The sequence below is a fragment of the Penaeus monodon genome, chromosome 37, assembly GCF_015228065.2.
Source record: "Penaeus monodon isolate SGIC_2016 chromosome 37, NSTDA_Pmon_1, whole genome shotgun sequence".
NCBI classification, from domain to species: Eukaryota; Metazoa; Arthropoda; class Malacostraca; order Decapoda; family Penaeidae; genus Penaeus; species Penaeus monodon.
This window is the reverse complement of record NC_051422.1, coordinates 11,124,772-11,139,771: the sequence shown is the minus strand read 5'-3', so window position 1 is coordinate 11,139,771 and position 15,000 is coordinate 11,124,772. Positions and strand designations below refer to the sequence as shown.

At 33.6% G+C, this 15,000-nt stretch overlaps 2 protein-coding genes across 6 annotated transcripts in view; one reads left to right on the top strand and one right to left on the bottom strand.

The window, feature by feature from the left end:
* The first annotated feature begins 2,303 nt into the window (after positions 1-2,303).
* Positions 2,304-6,124, top strand: LOC119596329 (UPF0545 protein C22orf39 homolog). Of its 2 annotated transcripts, none has more exons than XM_037945533.1 (5): positions 2,304-2,413; positions 4,233-4,323; positions 4,493-4,657; positions 5,638-5,778; positions 6,014-6,124. In XM_037945533.1, the coding sequence occupies exons 2-5, from the start codon at positions 4,267-4,269 to the stop codon at positions 6,095-6,097; spliced, it is 447 nt and encodes a 148-aa protein (XP_037801461.1). In that variant the 5' UTR covers positions 2,304-2,413; positions 4,233-4,266; the 3' UTR covers positions 6,098-6,124. The 2 variants fall into 2 exon arrangements, with proteins under 2 accessions (XP_037801461.1, XP_037801462.1); XM_037945534.1 differs by lacking the exon at positions 2,304-2,413 and adding an exon at positions 3,912-3,936.
* Positions 6,125-8,574: 2,450 nt separating this feature from the next.
* Positions 8,575-15,000, bottom strand: part of LOC119596327 (6-phosphofructo-2-kinase/fructose-2,6-bisphosphatase-like) — a 34,907-nt gene continuing 28,481 nt past the window's right edge. For 3 of the 4 annotated variants that reach the window (XM_037945528.1, XM_037945530.1, XM_037945532.1), the window contains one exon: positions 14,505-14,947. In XM_037945528.1, the coding sequence (XP_037801456.1) occupies positions 14,891-14,947 (57 nt within the window). In that variant the 3' untranslated portion in view covers positions 14,505-14,890. Of the gene's footprint in view, positions 14,948-15,000 lie in introns of all 4 variants that reach the window. The other variant, XM_037945524.1, reaches the window with a different exon arrangement.

The window sequence follows — 15,000 nt, the reverse complement described above, 5'->3', positions numbered from 1 at the left end:
ACGCTGGGCCAGCTGATTGGCTACAAGGAAATACATTGATAAACATCGCTACATGTTTCTCTTTGCGTGATGTTAGACTTGAGTTAATCTATTTTATGGCTTTAGATCACAATTGTTACCGACGAAATTATGATTACTCGCAGACGTGGCGTTGTCGCGTTTACTCGCACCAACGAATTCCAATATCTTTAAACTCTGATAAGGATAGTTGTTTGTTCGAGTTTGCATTTAGAAGGCCCCCACTGCCAGAAATCGGGAAATAGTCATCTGTATGATATAAATACCGTGATGTTAAGAGAAAAGAATCTATATAAGAGCCAATAGCCACGTGGTGACGTCATAGCCTGGGGTAGATATTAGCGTATTATTTCCAAATTTACCTTGTAAGAACGAAGAATTATACGCATGATGAAATCAATAAAAGTTGCTCAATGCCTTTATTGATGAATTGATCTACCACCTTTTCCTAATCAGGTATGAACTATTAGATTATAGCTTCATACTCTAGAATGATGAAACACTGTATCATTTGTTAGAAAAAAACAATTAATTAATAGTTAATAAAAACAATAAAAAACACGAAAGAAAACTTTAAAAACTTGTTTCCTAAGAAAAATGAAAAACGATAAGCAGGGGATTTTCAAGGGAAATATCGACTATTAAGAGCAGGAAAATTGCATGAAAATATATTTCTTCACAGCGCCGTACACGTGATCTAAAATATAGCCACAGGATAATAAAGATAACACGCCCTCTTTTACTAACTTGACAAATAAGGTAAAAAGGGAAAGACATGCACCAATATACACTTGAACAAGCAAGACATGTGAAAGAAAAAAAATCTTTCTGAAAATATCGCACTACAATTTTCTTTCTGTATCTATCACTATTCCTCGCTCTTTTTCGCCATCGCATGTGCCAAATTATCCCATATCGCTCACTCTCCCCCTCGCTATCTCTCGCTCTCGAAATCTCTCACTATATTTGTTTCTTATTTATGTTATCGCTCAGTCTCTCTCTCTCTCTCTCTCTCTATCTATCTATCTATCTATCTATTTATCTCTATCTATCTATCTATCTCTCGATCTCCCTGTCTCCCTTCCGCGGTTTCGGCATATCTCTCTAACACACGTTTTCTCACTCTCTATCATATTCTCATTATTTCTTGCCTTAACTATCTAACATTCTCACTATCTATTGTTCTCACTATCACTATCCCTTGTTTTCTCTGTCTCTCACTATCTCACATTTTCTCTCATGTTTGCTTTGGCTCTCTCACTCTCGCTATCACTATAATCAAGAGTTTTCTGAACTTGTGTTGTTATCTATGACATCTTGTCATTTATCGACCATACGTTTCTGATTATATTCATTTTTATCATCAGCTTTCTTGTATCTGTCATTACAAAGTAACAACCTTTTTTGAGTTAACGATTTTTTTTTTCTGAAAACATTTTCAATGAATAAAGTAGACCGCGTGTCCTGAAAGACCAAAAAACATGAACATACAACATACAGTCGGGTAGACATGTTTCAATTCATGACGCTGCAGTGAATAAATGCAAATGTTTGTAGCGAAAGTGGTTGGATATAAATAGCTTTCATAGTAATGGAACTCAATCATGCTGCGTCAAACTCGTAAAGAGAGGTACATGCATGGAAAATAGCTATATTTGGATCTTTTCAGTAGACAGATACTTAACTGAATATGGGTTAGCGTGAAACTTGGTATAGTATGAATAGGTTACATGTGTATTTGATTTTGTGCTTATTCATGTGTGTATGAGCAGAGACACGTGTCCATGGGTGGAAACTCTCTCTCTCTCTCTCTCTCTCTCTCTCTCTCTCTCTCTCTCTCTCTCTCTCTCTCTCTCTCTCTCTCTCTCTCTCTCTCTCTCTCTCTCTCTCTCTCTCTCTCTCACACACACACACACACACACACACACACACACACACACACACACACACACACACACACACACACACACACACACACACACACACACACACACACACACACACACACATACGTGGGAATACAAGAAAAAAATAAAAACAGACAAGTAATACAAGCACCGCGTCTATTATAAACTTCACTAATTAAGTATGATTTGTAAAGTGTAATAAACTAAGATATGTTAATTTTCTTTCCATAGTTTCCAAATTGCTTTACTGTCCAACATTTTCACCTCTATATCCCCCTATCATAAGGGTGCAGACGACAAATTCCTTCTGCTACGACCAGAAATAGATAACCGAGTTGAGAAATATAAGATTTCTTGTAATAACATATATGTAATCATACTATGCATATGAACTTTATCATATCTAATCATTAATGTATAATATACGAAATCTAAAGTTTTTGAATATGTAAACACATCCACAGCACGATCAGCTGAGGCCTTTAGGGGTAAGTTCTTGCTGATTTTCGTTTATGAGTCTCTTATGTAAAAAATATGTCTTTTTAGGTATTGTGTTGATAGATTAATCAAGAGGGACATAATATGTATTTAGATTTATAAGCTATATAGTTCTTATTCAAGTATTTTCAATAATTATGGTGACTTGGGCCGGTGTTTGTATCCATCAGCAGACCCTGCAGTTTTGTGACTTCTTTATAATAATAATAATAATAAAGTAATTACCGATGATAAGGCCTCGAGAATTAATCCATTCCCTTCATGATTATATCCTTGTAAAAAACAATAAATGTTCCTTCACATATCTCGAAACAGTGTTTGAATGTTTTTGTTTGCCAGGAATGTCTATAAACTCTCTTGCTAGAATATACATAGTGGATGTTTGTTTACCTTTACCAGAGTGAGGAATAAAGTCCATGACATAAGGATAAGTCAGATATGCGAAGCTGATCCTCGCCCAGGTTATGCCAATGTCTGGAGCCCAGCTCATGCCAACTAATGCTGACTCAAATATATTATGAGCCAGGTGGTGCTAACTCGACTGAGCTTAGTCCTTGCCCACCTTGGTGCCAAACCATTGTAGTGACCACCAGGCTACTGATGAAACTTTTCATGCTTGGGAGGGACACGAACCACTGACCCTCGATGTCCCTTGCTGAGACATGGATTTGCAAAACAATTTCTTTTTGCAAATTTTTTTTTCAGTATTGCTTTATGTATTCCTGAAAAATATGAATTCTATTTTTTCTCTATCTCTTTATGGCCCACTTTTGATTTATGTTTTTTCTGGTAAATGTTTGGTCTTTTGATGTATTTTTTGTGTACTTGATATGTTTATGTCATTATATTTATGAATTATATTTAAAGACTATCCACACAGTGTCAAGCAATCTCCACAACCTCCATGCTTTTTGGTTCCTTATTTGACAATAAATCACCAAGGAGATTTATAATCTCTGGCTTAAGGGTCTATCACATGAGTACTAATTTTCACATACCTTCTACAGTGTACAGTCTATTCTCTTCACATATTGTGTCTGTCACAAAACACAAGCTTGTAAGCTTCAATCTGTACACTAATTTCTGAACAGCGAAACTGTCACACCCAAAACCTATATATGTATATGAAGAGCTTTATTTTATTATTATACATTTAATGATATTATAAATGTAATATTATTTAACAGATTTTAAGAACAATAGATCACCAGTGTCCATTAAAAATAGGCAGGATTTGGGCAAATAAAGCATTGGTCTGATTCCACTCATTCCCCAGATAGTGGGCCTAGTCAGGGCAAGTCCTGACTTCACTCTCCAGTGCTAATATTCCTTGTTAAAATTGATTTTAGAAGCTGGAAATTATGATTAATTATATATTAATAAAACAAAACTTTTTTTATAATATTCACACCAAGGCTCTACGTCAAAATTTGGATAGTACAGATGAATTGGCATGCAGGACATTTTCTTAGACATATTCTAATCTGTACAGAACTGTAGAAAGTGCATACAAGTAAGTAGAATGTACAAAGTACTTAATAATTTGCTCTCTTATAATAAACCCTTTATTAGAATGTACATGATGTTGGTTTGTTAATTACCAAGGCACAGACACCATGGTAATCACCTTTGCATTGGACTTCATGTTACTGTTAATTTATTACAGCATTTCAAGTGGATCTGGATAACATGTAGCTAATATGATTATGAGAAAAAAAAATAATTTGTCTTCTAAAAACTAACCAACTATTCTTTATAAGTGTTGAGGTGTTTGATATTTTAATATGTAATTGTACCTTGATCTTTCAGTATTGCCAACCAGTATCTATAAGAAATTGCAATAATGGAAACAGAGGTTGCCATTGAGGAACTTGCAAAACATCCAAAACTATCATGGCTTGTGAGTAATTTTACATTATTATGTAAGTCATGGAGGTAATATATGATTTACATATGTGATAAATAAAATGTTGAATCATACAGTATACCTGGGTTCAAAATATTAGAATAACTTGATTTGTTTAATTTTTTTTCACTCATATTATTTGTTTTGACTCATGTAATATTAGGTAAGACCTTGTGAACGTTACAAAGAGGAGTATGGAGACTGTACAAGCATCAAGGCAAAATTTCACCAGTATTTTATCTATGGGGAAACAATAGACTGTTCGCAGTGGAAGAAAGACTACAATAACTGTATTGACTACAGAAAGAAGAAGGATATGGAGGCACTGGTTAGTAAAAAGTTTTTTTAAGTAAAAGCTAAAAGAAAGAGGAGAGGGAAAAAGAAAGAGAAAGATAGGGAACTGGTTAGGGAGAAAGAGTGGGAGAAAGAAAGAGAGAGAGAGAATGAGAGAGAAGAGAAAGGAAGAGAGGGAATGGGAGAAAGAGAGAGGCAGAGGGTACAAGAGATAAAGAGAGGCAGAGAATAAGAGAGAGAGAGAGGCAGAGAGTAAGAGAGAGAGAGAGGCAGAGAGTAAGAGAGAGAGAGAGAGAGAGAGAGAGAGAGAGAAGAGAGAGAGAGGGATGAAGAGAGAAAGAGAGGGAGAAGAGAGAGAGAGGGAGGAGAGGAAGAGAGGAGGAGAGAGAGAGAGAGGAGAGGAGAGAAGAGAGAGAGGAGAGAGAGAGAGAGAGAGGAGAGGGAGGGGGAGAGGGAGAGAGCTAGGAGAGGGAGAGGAGAGAGAGAGAGGCAGAGGGTGAGAGAGAGAGAGAGAGAGAGAGAGAGAGAGAGAGAGAGAGAGAGAGAGAGAGAGAGAGAGAGAGAGAGAGAGAGAGCGAGGGGCAGAGAGGAGAGAGAGAGAGGGGCAGAGGGAGAGAGAGAGAGAGAGAGAGAGGGGCAGAGGGAGAGAGAGAGAGAGAGAGAGAGAGGCAGACGGAGAGGAGAGAGAAAGGGGGGGGGGGGCAGAGGGAGAGAGAGAGGAAGAGGGGCAGAGGGAGAGAGAGAGAGAGAGGGGCAGAGGGAGAGAGAGAGAGAGAGAGGGGCAGAGGGAGAGAGAGAGGAGAGAGAGAGAGAGAGGGGAGAGAGAGAGGGTGAGAGTGAGAGAGAGAGGCAGAGGGTGAGAGAGAGAGAGAGAGAGTGTGTTAATATATGTATATATATATATATATATATATATATATATATATATATATATATATATATATATATATATATATATATATATATAATATAATATAATTATATTAAATAATTTTTATATATTTGATAATACAGACAGCTGTAATAGAGAGTGAGAAGGATCGCCGAAGCAATAGATTACGAGGTCACTATGGCAACACAGTTTGGGAGAAGAGAGATTCACCCCCGGAAGACTGGAATAAGGAACTTCCCGAATGGTTTGAAAAGGAAAGAGAGGTAAGAAGGTTTGCTATACTGTCTTGCCATTGCATATTTACTTGTTTATTGATTGATTCATTATTACCTTATTATTTGGCCAGAGGCTGAACAAAACATTCTAATTCAACTGAATGCAGAAGTCAAGAACTTGCATTATTACAGTCCCATATTTTTAAGGATTGATGCAAACATACCACTATGTTTGTAAATGCAGGCTTATAAACTAAATCATAAGATGGTCATCATTTTCCAGATATCTTTTCTAGCACTGAAATGCAGAGAACTGAAGGAAGGCAAGAGTTCCAGTAATTCTATGTCAACTTGCACCATATTATGATTTTAGGTATTAAAAACGTAATTAATAGATCCTTGTTTTATTTTGTAAATAAATTGATATTTGCATATATTTCCATGCCTTTACAAAAATAGAAATAGAAATAAAAGGTTAATGAAAAGGCTTTGTATATATTCACCCATTTATTTGTAAGGATTCTGTTCAATTTATAAAGTACACTTAACATAGAGTACAAAGACTGATATGTATTATAACCACAAATCTGCTGAACAATTTGAGAAATAAGGAATATGCAGATCATTGTTACCAGATATAAGTAGTATAACAATATTGAAAGGTAACAATTATTCCATTTTCTTCTTTCATTATTGTAATATTATTTCATATTTTTCTTTTTTTCTACATCCATGTAGCAGGAAGCATTATTAAAAAAAAAGAATACATTATTGGCACAATCTCTAGGAAGCAGATATTCAACAAGGATCATATGCAACAGAATCCTTTGGAGGTATTAACCATGCAGTGGACAATAGCAATTATTAAAGAGACAACCTTAATTATTGCAACTGCTTGAATCTGTGCATTTTTATGGATTTAATTATATTAATCATTCCATATTGTTTCAAATAAGAAAAACAGATCTGCATGACACATAATTTACTTTTAAAGAAATAAACAATCATATTATAGATCAAAAGTGATGAACAAAGCATATCAATTAGTAATCTCATACTTGATAATTACAAATTATATCTAACTTAACAAGTCTTTTAATTATACCTCTTTATTATTAATTTATACCAAAAGTTTTTTTTTGTGTGTGTGTGTGTGTGTGTGTGTGTGTGTGTGTGTGTGTGTGTGTGTGTGTGTGTGTGTGTGTGTGTGTGTGTGTGTGTGTGTGTGTGTGTGTGTGTGTGTGTGTGTATGTGTGTGTGTGTGTGTGTGTTTTTAGAATGCATGTGCATGTGTATGCTTGCGCTTTTGCATGCACCTGTGTTGTTTTAAATATGCACATACAAGTTCATTTCAGTTGAAAATCTAATGATATGCAAAATGTAATGACAGTATTGCATTTCGTAAAGGTGATACTGTTAGCTACATGATCTTTCCTATCTCCATATGGGTGACTAGCTTTCAATGGACAAAAAAAACTAACATCTAACAGTTGCAGATATTATTATAGCTGGGTTGCAAAGTTAACATCAACATTATTGTTTACATAATATTTGTGCCAAGTTATTCTAAAATAACTATAACAAATACTGAAATTTCCAAATATCACATGATTTTCTTTGGTGCTATATTTTATGGCTACATTGGATATAGAGTGCAGTACAGTATTCATTTATATACTACAAAATGTTTACTCTAGTTAGTTGTTTCTTTGTCTTTGTCTGTCCTTCTCTCTATCTTGGTTCTTGCATTCACTCTGTGTGTGTGTGTGTGTGTGTGTGTGTGTGTGTGTGTGTGTGTGTGTGTGTGTGTGTGTGTGTGTGTGTGTGTGTGTGTGTGTGTGTGTGTGTGTGTGTGTGTGTGTGTGTGTGTGTGTGTGTGTCTGTCTGTCTGTCTGTCACACATGCACACACACATGCATGCATTAACTCACCCTCTCCTACACTTCTCTCCATCTTACACATACTGTCTCTTTCTTTGGTAAAAAATAGTAATCTAACTGTATAGTGTATCTGTCCTACAGTCTTTCCATTCTCTGGAGAAGGGAAAAAATATTTCGCAAGTGGTGGGGGATGTTTCTGGGATGGTTTTAGAAAATAGGGCAAATTTTTTGTAAACATACTGCACAGCATGTTAAATATATTTTTGAGAAGAACTTTCTACTTGGGGGAACTTTGGCAGGTTAGAGATTTTGAGAAGTTTTACATTTTGTTTGCCCATTCGAAGTGCAGCATGCAAAAAAGCAGTTTTGTTGAGCATATTTGATAAGAAATTATCTTTTGGCCACTAAACTGATACCGATAGTTTATACCAACATACAGACATGATGACAACTCTCATATGGTAGTGAAGAAATCTTGGAGGTATGCAATTTTTTGTGGGCACACTATTGTGTTCATAATTTAAATAAGGCAAATTATGATTTTTTTCATATCTTAATGGGATCACTGGACGGTAAGACAAAGGCTATAGTTGTGCAATAGGTTTAAGCAGTATAAAAAGAGCAATTATTGTTTAAGCACTCATTCTCGTTAATTTTGATCCTAAGCATTAGAAACAAAATATGGAGGTCTTTTACCTACATCATCTCTTATCACCGGTGTTACCACATTCATGATTATTCTCATAAGTGTATTACCTTCTGTAAGTGAAGAAACAACAGCATCTACCGAATGGATCAAGTTGATAGTGGCTACATTGGGGGGGAAACCCTAGCAGGTCATCAGATACTTAAACATTTCAGCAGTGAAATGTACTTGATTGTTAGTTTTATATAAATAGATTAAGCAATTGATTTATGGAAATACGAAGGGAAAAGTGTTTTTTTTTTTTTTTTCTTTTTTTTTTTTTGTGAAATGTCTGCACACAGATGGCTCTGCTAGTGCTTTGCCACAAAGGAGTCAATTAGTAGACCTTGTGACATTACCTGATTTCACTTTTCCATGAATTAGTGGGTAAGCCTTTTTTTTACTTGTGCTATGAATATCAATGGTGTTATTTTTATTATAGACATTATAATTACTATAATGTTATGGACGTTAGTAACAGCATAAGATAACAAAAAATATTTACACAAATCAAGGAAAAGGCTAAACAGGCAAGACAAGCAGTACTTGTAATTGGCTCATTGGTGACTTAGTACAAGCGTAGCCATCTATGTGTATAAACAATTAATAAAATAAATTCACAGTGGGCATGGCATGTACGTACATGCCATTCCCGTTGGATTTGGCTTAAATTTGTTACTTGATAAATAATGATGCATTTATTCTACCGTGTATTCAGACAATGGGAGGTACTCAGCCTGCCAGCAATTACTTATTATTTCTTAAGCTGATCAGTTAACAAAGGATACATAAAATATATACAAATATGTTCTTGTTTATATGACTCTAACATTACTTCAAATAAATAAAATAACACTGTAATCCTAATTGGAAAGATCTTTGGAGGCATTTAGCATCAATATTAGTTTCTCACTTTATTTTGTTTGGTTAGAACTGCAAAGGCAAATACGAGGCATGATGGTTTACATAACAAAAAGAGGCAAATAATTTCTCAAGATAAAAATTACTTAAGTCTTTAGCAGGTGCTCACAATAAGAAAATACTAGAAACTTATATTTTATGATTATCTGATGTTGAAGACATTAATGAATGTTTCCACAATATTTTAAATGTAATAATTAATTTTACAAGTGCATTATGTGCATGTGTACAGCACTGCAAGGGTATACATAGTGTATTGTCTAAAAATTCATAACATGAAGATTTGCAAAACATTGTAGGCCTAAACCTGCCCTTGACTGATTTATTGGCCCCTTGATAGACACAAGAATTAAATCAAGACCTTTTTTATATAAAACATATTTTTCTATACATTTCTACAGGGAAAATGTAAAGGTAAAATACCAATACTTTTTGTTTTGTTTAATAAAAAAAAATTGGAAACAGGAAGCAAAATAAATGTTTGGCTTTTTGGTAAATCTCAATTTTACATTTCCTTAAGTAATTGAATAACCATTTCATAAAGTTTGTGGAACTTTTCCATTTCTGTATTTATGAAGTACATATTCCTTGGAAAATCAAGAATTGAATTTTTTAGCTTCATTGGAATTACAATTCATTTCAGTTTTTAATTAAATGTCCTATATTATCCAAAAAGAATAGATGAGTTCAGCTATGGATTTTACTGTTTATAGAAAAAAGTACCTTAAAATATTGAAGATAAAAATGCAGAATTTTTTTTTGTAAATTCTATATTAAATGAAATTAACATTTAATTTCCTTTCCCTTTTCCATGTTGGTTAACTTTCATCAATTTACTTAACCTGTACACCATCATGAATATCAAAAACTAATTAATAGTAAAAAGGACATTAAACACAGGTATAGGGAGACTTAAACAATGTTTCTCTTTATATACTGTTTTGACTTGTAAAACACAACCATAGAGAAAAAAATATAGTACATAAAATATTTAAACATAAAAAATGCTTTCCCACTTCACTTCACCAAAAATCAAATGCTCAAAAGTTCTAATTTCTCCAAATCTAAAATTTCCATTGGTAATGAAAAAATAGTAACATTCAGTTTTATGAAAAAAGGATACAAAGTCTATTACTAGGTTACAATATATGCACTATTTATGTACATATGTAACTGACCAGAAGTAACACAACCCTGAAAAGAAATGTAAAGATTTCATACAAAGCACAGAACACACTTATCAACCTCATTATCTTTTAAGCTGAAAATACCATTACCATCCAAAACCCAGACCCTTACACACAGTCAAATATTTCTCTCACATGTAATGAATTAGGTACTTTTATTAAACAACTGTATAATCATATACATATATAAAATATAGTGCCATCTAGCTACATTCATAAAATATGGGGTATTGAATATTAGAATTATCAGGACATAATAGATGGAAGGTAGCAGTTTTGCTCTCATTGGTGATAAAAGCTCTTCTCACAGAAATACAATCAGAAGCTGCCTGGCGATCAGCAATATCACACATTACCCTGGTCACTACAGTTGGAAATACAAAGAAGAAAAACATAGAAGGAAAGGTTGCTTTATTCACTAAGTTATTAATTCAAATAAAACAATCCATATGATTTCAATTAAAAAAGCATACTAACTGCACAATGCTCAAAAGCCTCTGGGATGCACGCTGGAATAAGGACACCCACATACTACATTCCTAAGGTATAATTTCAGAGTTATTTTAGTATAGCCACAATTTTACTGTAAACTATTGATTGTAAAAGAAAATAATAACTTTTTTTTTTTTTTTTTTTTTTTTTTTTTTATATACAAGACTATAAACTTACACTGAAATTCAGGAATACATCTTTCCTCTATGTGAATTAAATACTACTTTTTCCAGGGTCTTTAAAAAATAAATAAATTAGTTAACTAACTTAAAAAATAACTATATCAATGCTCTTCAAAACCATACATTGAATATTAAAATGTTTCAGCTTGTTGGACAATCTCTTTCCATCATAAATTACATTTTTGCAAATATGCTTCTACCTACAAAAGAGCTGATGACAGTATAAATTTATCAAGTAAAATAAACAACAAGCAAGACCAAAGAGTGCAATGAAAATGAATATGAATACTGTACCTAATGTAAATCATAGGATAACTAAAGCTGCTTAGAATATAACAAAAGGTAAATAACAGAACTTCCACTAACAATCCTTTCTGATCACATCTTAATAAAATATACATGCAGGTGGTAGGAATCATTAATAATACCCAATAAAGCTAGCAGACAGGTTAAAATATATAATGCCTCATACAGGAAGTTTTACATACACTAGCAAATATGACCTACACCACCAACTGATTCAGAAGATGTACGGTTCCATTGTGTGGCAAAGGTAACAAACAACTCTATGGACACTTTCTCAATTTAGCAAATACTGGTATTTAGTTGTGCACATTATTGTATCCTTTAAACCCTTGTTTGCAGGTGGCATCTACTATCATGCCATGTAGCACCCATGCTGCGGGTGGCATTCCTACAGATGTGGCAAATACAAATATACCCATTTGGAGGACCACACGGCTGCCGAAAAAGACCACGTACATTGGGTTAAAGTTTCATATGATATTCTATGTTTAAAATTTATATTTTTAAATTCTGTTCATCACTACATATAACTACAAAACTGTAATATTTGCTGATAGCTTTGATAATAACTTCTCATTGCTTATTACCATATCTTCAAATCTCTAAGCCAACTGTAAGCATACACTGCAAAGATGTTTCCATTTTGCATTATTCTAACAGTACAATTAAAATCTGACTTTCTCTGTCTCAAGACTGACTTCCAGAATCCCTATACTTTTTACATTTCCTATGAGGCATGGTAACTATGGAACCACTCAGTTATTCACTTCCATAAGAAAGCTGATGCTCTACTGAGTCAAGAAATGTCATTTGCAACTTCTGACTCATTTGGTGGTCCTGGGTCACACACAAGACAATAGTAATGGTAGTCAACATCCCCAAAATATTGTATTGTTTTAAAGAATATAACTAGAGTCATAGCTGCTATATGTAACATTTACTCTGTACAAGTTCCTAATGTCGTGCTATATTATGGTCTGGAGAGTGATACATATTTGGGATTATTCTACTCTACAAAAAACAACTATAAAGCTTATGAGAACAAGCAAGCTACTTATGTTTAGTAATGACTTGTATTTAATGTGTATGTGTGCAGGTATGCATATATGTGTGTGTGTGTGTGTGTGTGTGTGTGTGTGTGTGTGTGTGTGTGTGTGTGTGTGTGTGTGTGTGTGTGTGTGTGCGTGTGCGTGTGCGTGTGCGTGTGCGTGTGCGTGTGCGTGTGCGTGTGCGTGTGCGTGTGCGTGTGCGTGTGCGTGTGCACGCGCAGCTGACTGTGTATGTAGGAGTGTTTGTGCATGTAGATGAATGAATGTAGCGGTGAAGTTTGTAATAAATGCCTTATTACAGATTTTACTAGCCAATTTGAAACTGTACCTCAAGTACAGAATTTGTATAAAGAAAGAAAATTAAAAGAGAAGAAAACTGCTTTGTGATCTTCTAATTCATCATCAGTCTTATGGTGTGTGAAATGTATAGATGCCCCTTAACATTATGTGATGGAACTTGAAAAGGAAAACAGAAAAAATAAAAACTGACAGAAACTCCTAAAACAGAGCTTAACAAAAGAAATTCTAATGAAGAGCAATAAAAAAAAGAAAAAAGAAAGAAAGAAAGAAAGAAAAAAAAAAGACATAAATAACATAACCCACTCACTGCCATGATGACAATGAATTACTAAACACAGGCTACTATAATTTTAGAAAAAAAATAAAAATAACAATATTAAATACATGAAAACATACTTTATGATATGCATATAAATCATATGAATAAGATCAAAACATAGTCTAAAACACTAAAATACATGAAACATAAACATTTTTTCATACCAAAGCAAACAGTGAATGGGTTACTCATATTAGCATTTCTTAAAAAAAGCTAACATAACTGTATGTGCTAGAATGAATATACTGATCTTTATAAATAATAATTAGGTAGACAACACAGCACAGGATAGTCACCATTTAGTACAAAACCTCAAGGTCTTTCACATTCCAGTTCATATTTGTATCTAATATTCTCTCCATGTAACTGGTATGACTACATGTATACCAAATACTATAGCTATTCTAATAGAACCTCTGCTTTTTTACTGTTTTCATTTTCGTTTTATCACTCACTTATTACAATTACTGTTTCATGACCCTTTTTCTCTTTTTTTTTTTAAGATATCAACCCTGTGTTTTTAGACATAATACAGAAATATGCAATGATTATTTTCAATAGCAAAAAACAAGCAAATTATAAGGTAAAGACTCAGTAATGTTGACTACAAAAAATCCATACTAAAACTGCTGTCTTGCTGGCTAAAGATAATCTACTTTACTGCACAAAGATAAAGCACAAAAGAATTAAAGGTTTGAAAATGTCGTACTTTTTTTCTTGCTTTTTGTTTTTGTTTTGTGAAAAAGGGCGGCAATCTTAAGATTTTGAATAGGGATGAAAACAACACTTATTCTAACAGGCACGCATAAGAGACTGGGACATTATTTAATACATATTAATATCCATAATACTAACTAGATGTGCTCAGTAAAATTAATCTTAGATGCATTTTCCTTTTATGTCCAGCATTAGGGAAAAATTAAAATAAAAGTATTTTTTCCAGTGACTAGTAACAATTTTCACCTAAACTTTCAATATTTCATTACAGACTTCTTGGCATGAGGTATGTTTTTTCAACAAATTTCTTGCTAATGTACACAATATTACATTATATACATCAATCACAAATATAAATAATGATTGACTCACTTATAAGCTCCACTAAGATTCACAACCTTACTGTTTTGCTTCCCATAAATATGAAATTGGAATAGAATACCATCACAACCTATGTAATCTTATCTCAAAATCCAAAAGGACCTTGTTTACTCAGAAAATAAAGGCAACAGAACACAGCAAACAAGTTAACCTAATGAGAAGACACAGTTCTAAACTGTAAGACATCAATTCTTTGGAGAAGAAGAAGAAGAAGAAAAGAAGAAGAAGAAGAAGAAGAAGAAGAAGAAGAAAAAAAAAATCACATTTACTTTCTGAACTTGAATACAGCTCAAATTCTATAAAACAAAAGAAGGAAAAAGGTAGATACCGAGTTATATTAATCAAATGCACCATAGATACTCCTTTGGTTTTATTACCTCATTAATATGCCAGAAGGTAGCTGGCATATTTCCTTATTTCAGTTTAAATAAAAAAAAGGACCAAAGAGGTCAGATATGTATATTTTATATGCCCATTACCTAAAAACTTAATATAGTAAGTACCATATGCAGGGTATACGTAAATCAAAAGTTTCATTTACACAAAATATTCTTTCATAACAGTGTTTGAGGACATGGGACAATCAACAACTACAAAACTATAAGGAAAATTTCAATGCAAGCAATGGAGGCAACTGTGGTGAGCACCGTAAGGTTAGCAAAAGGTTTGGCAAACAAGATTGGTTGGCAGTAAAGTAAAATAAAGATGCCTACAGCAGATGTCCCCTATCTGATTTTAGCATCAAGTGTCCATGTCTGCAACTTCAAAGAATAGGTCTGGATCCAGACTTCCTGGTACCTGTGGAAAAAAGAGAGAATTTCAGTCTACATGCATTTAATTAATCAAAATTA

Coding starts and splice junctions, on each gene's coding strand:
- LOC119596329 (XM_037945533.1), top strand. CDS start 4,267: ATGGAAACAGAGGTTGCCATTGAGGAACTTGCAAAACATCCAAAACTA. Junction 4,324..4,492: donor ATCCAAAACTATCATGGCTT/GTGAGTAATTTT, acceptor ATGTAATATTAG/GTAAGACCTTGTGAACGTTA. Junction 4,658..5,637: donor AGAAGGATATGGAGGCACTG/GTTAGTAAAAAG, acceptor TTGATAATACAG/ACAGCTGTAATAGAGAGTGA.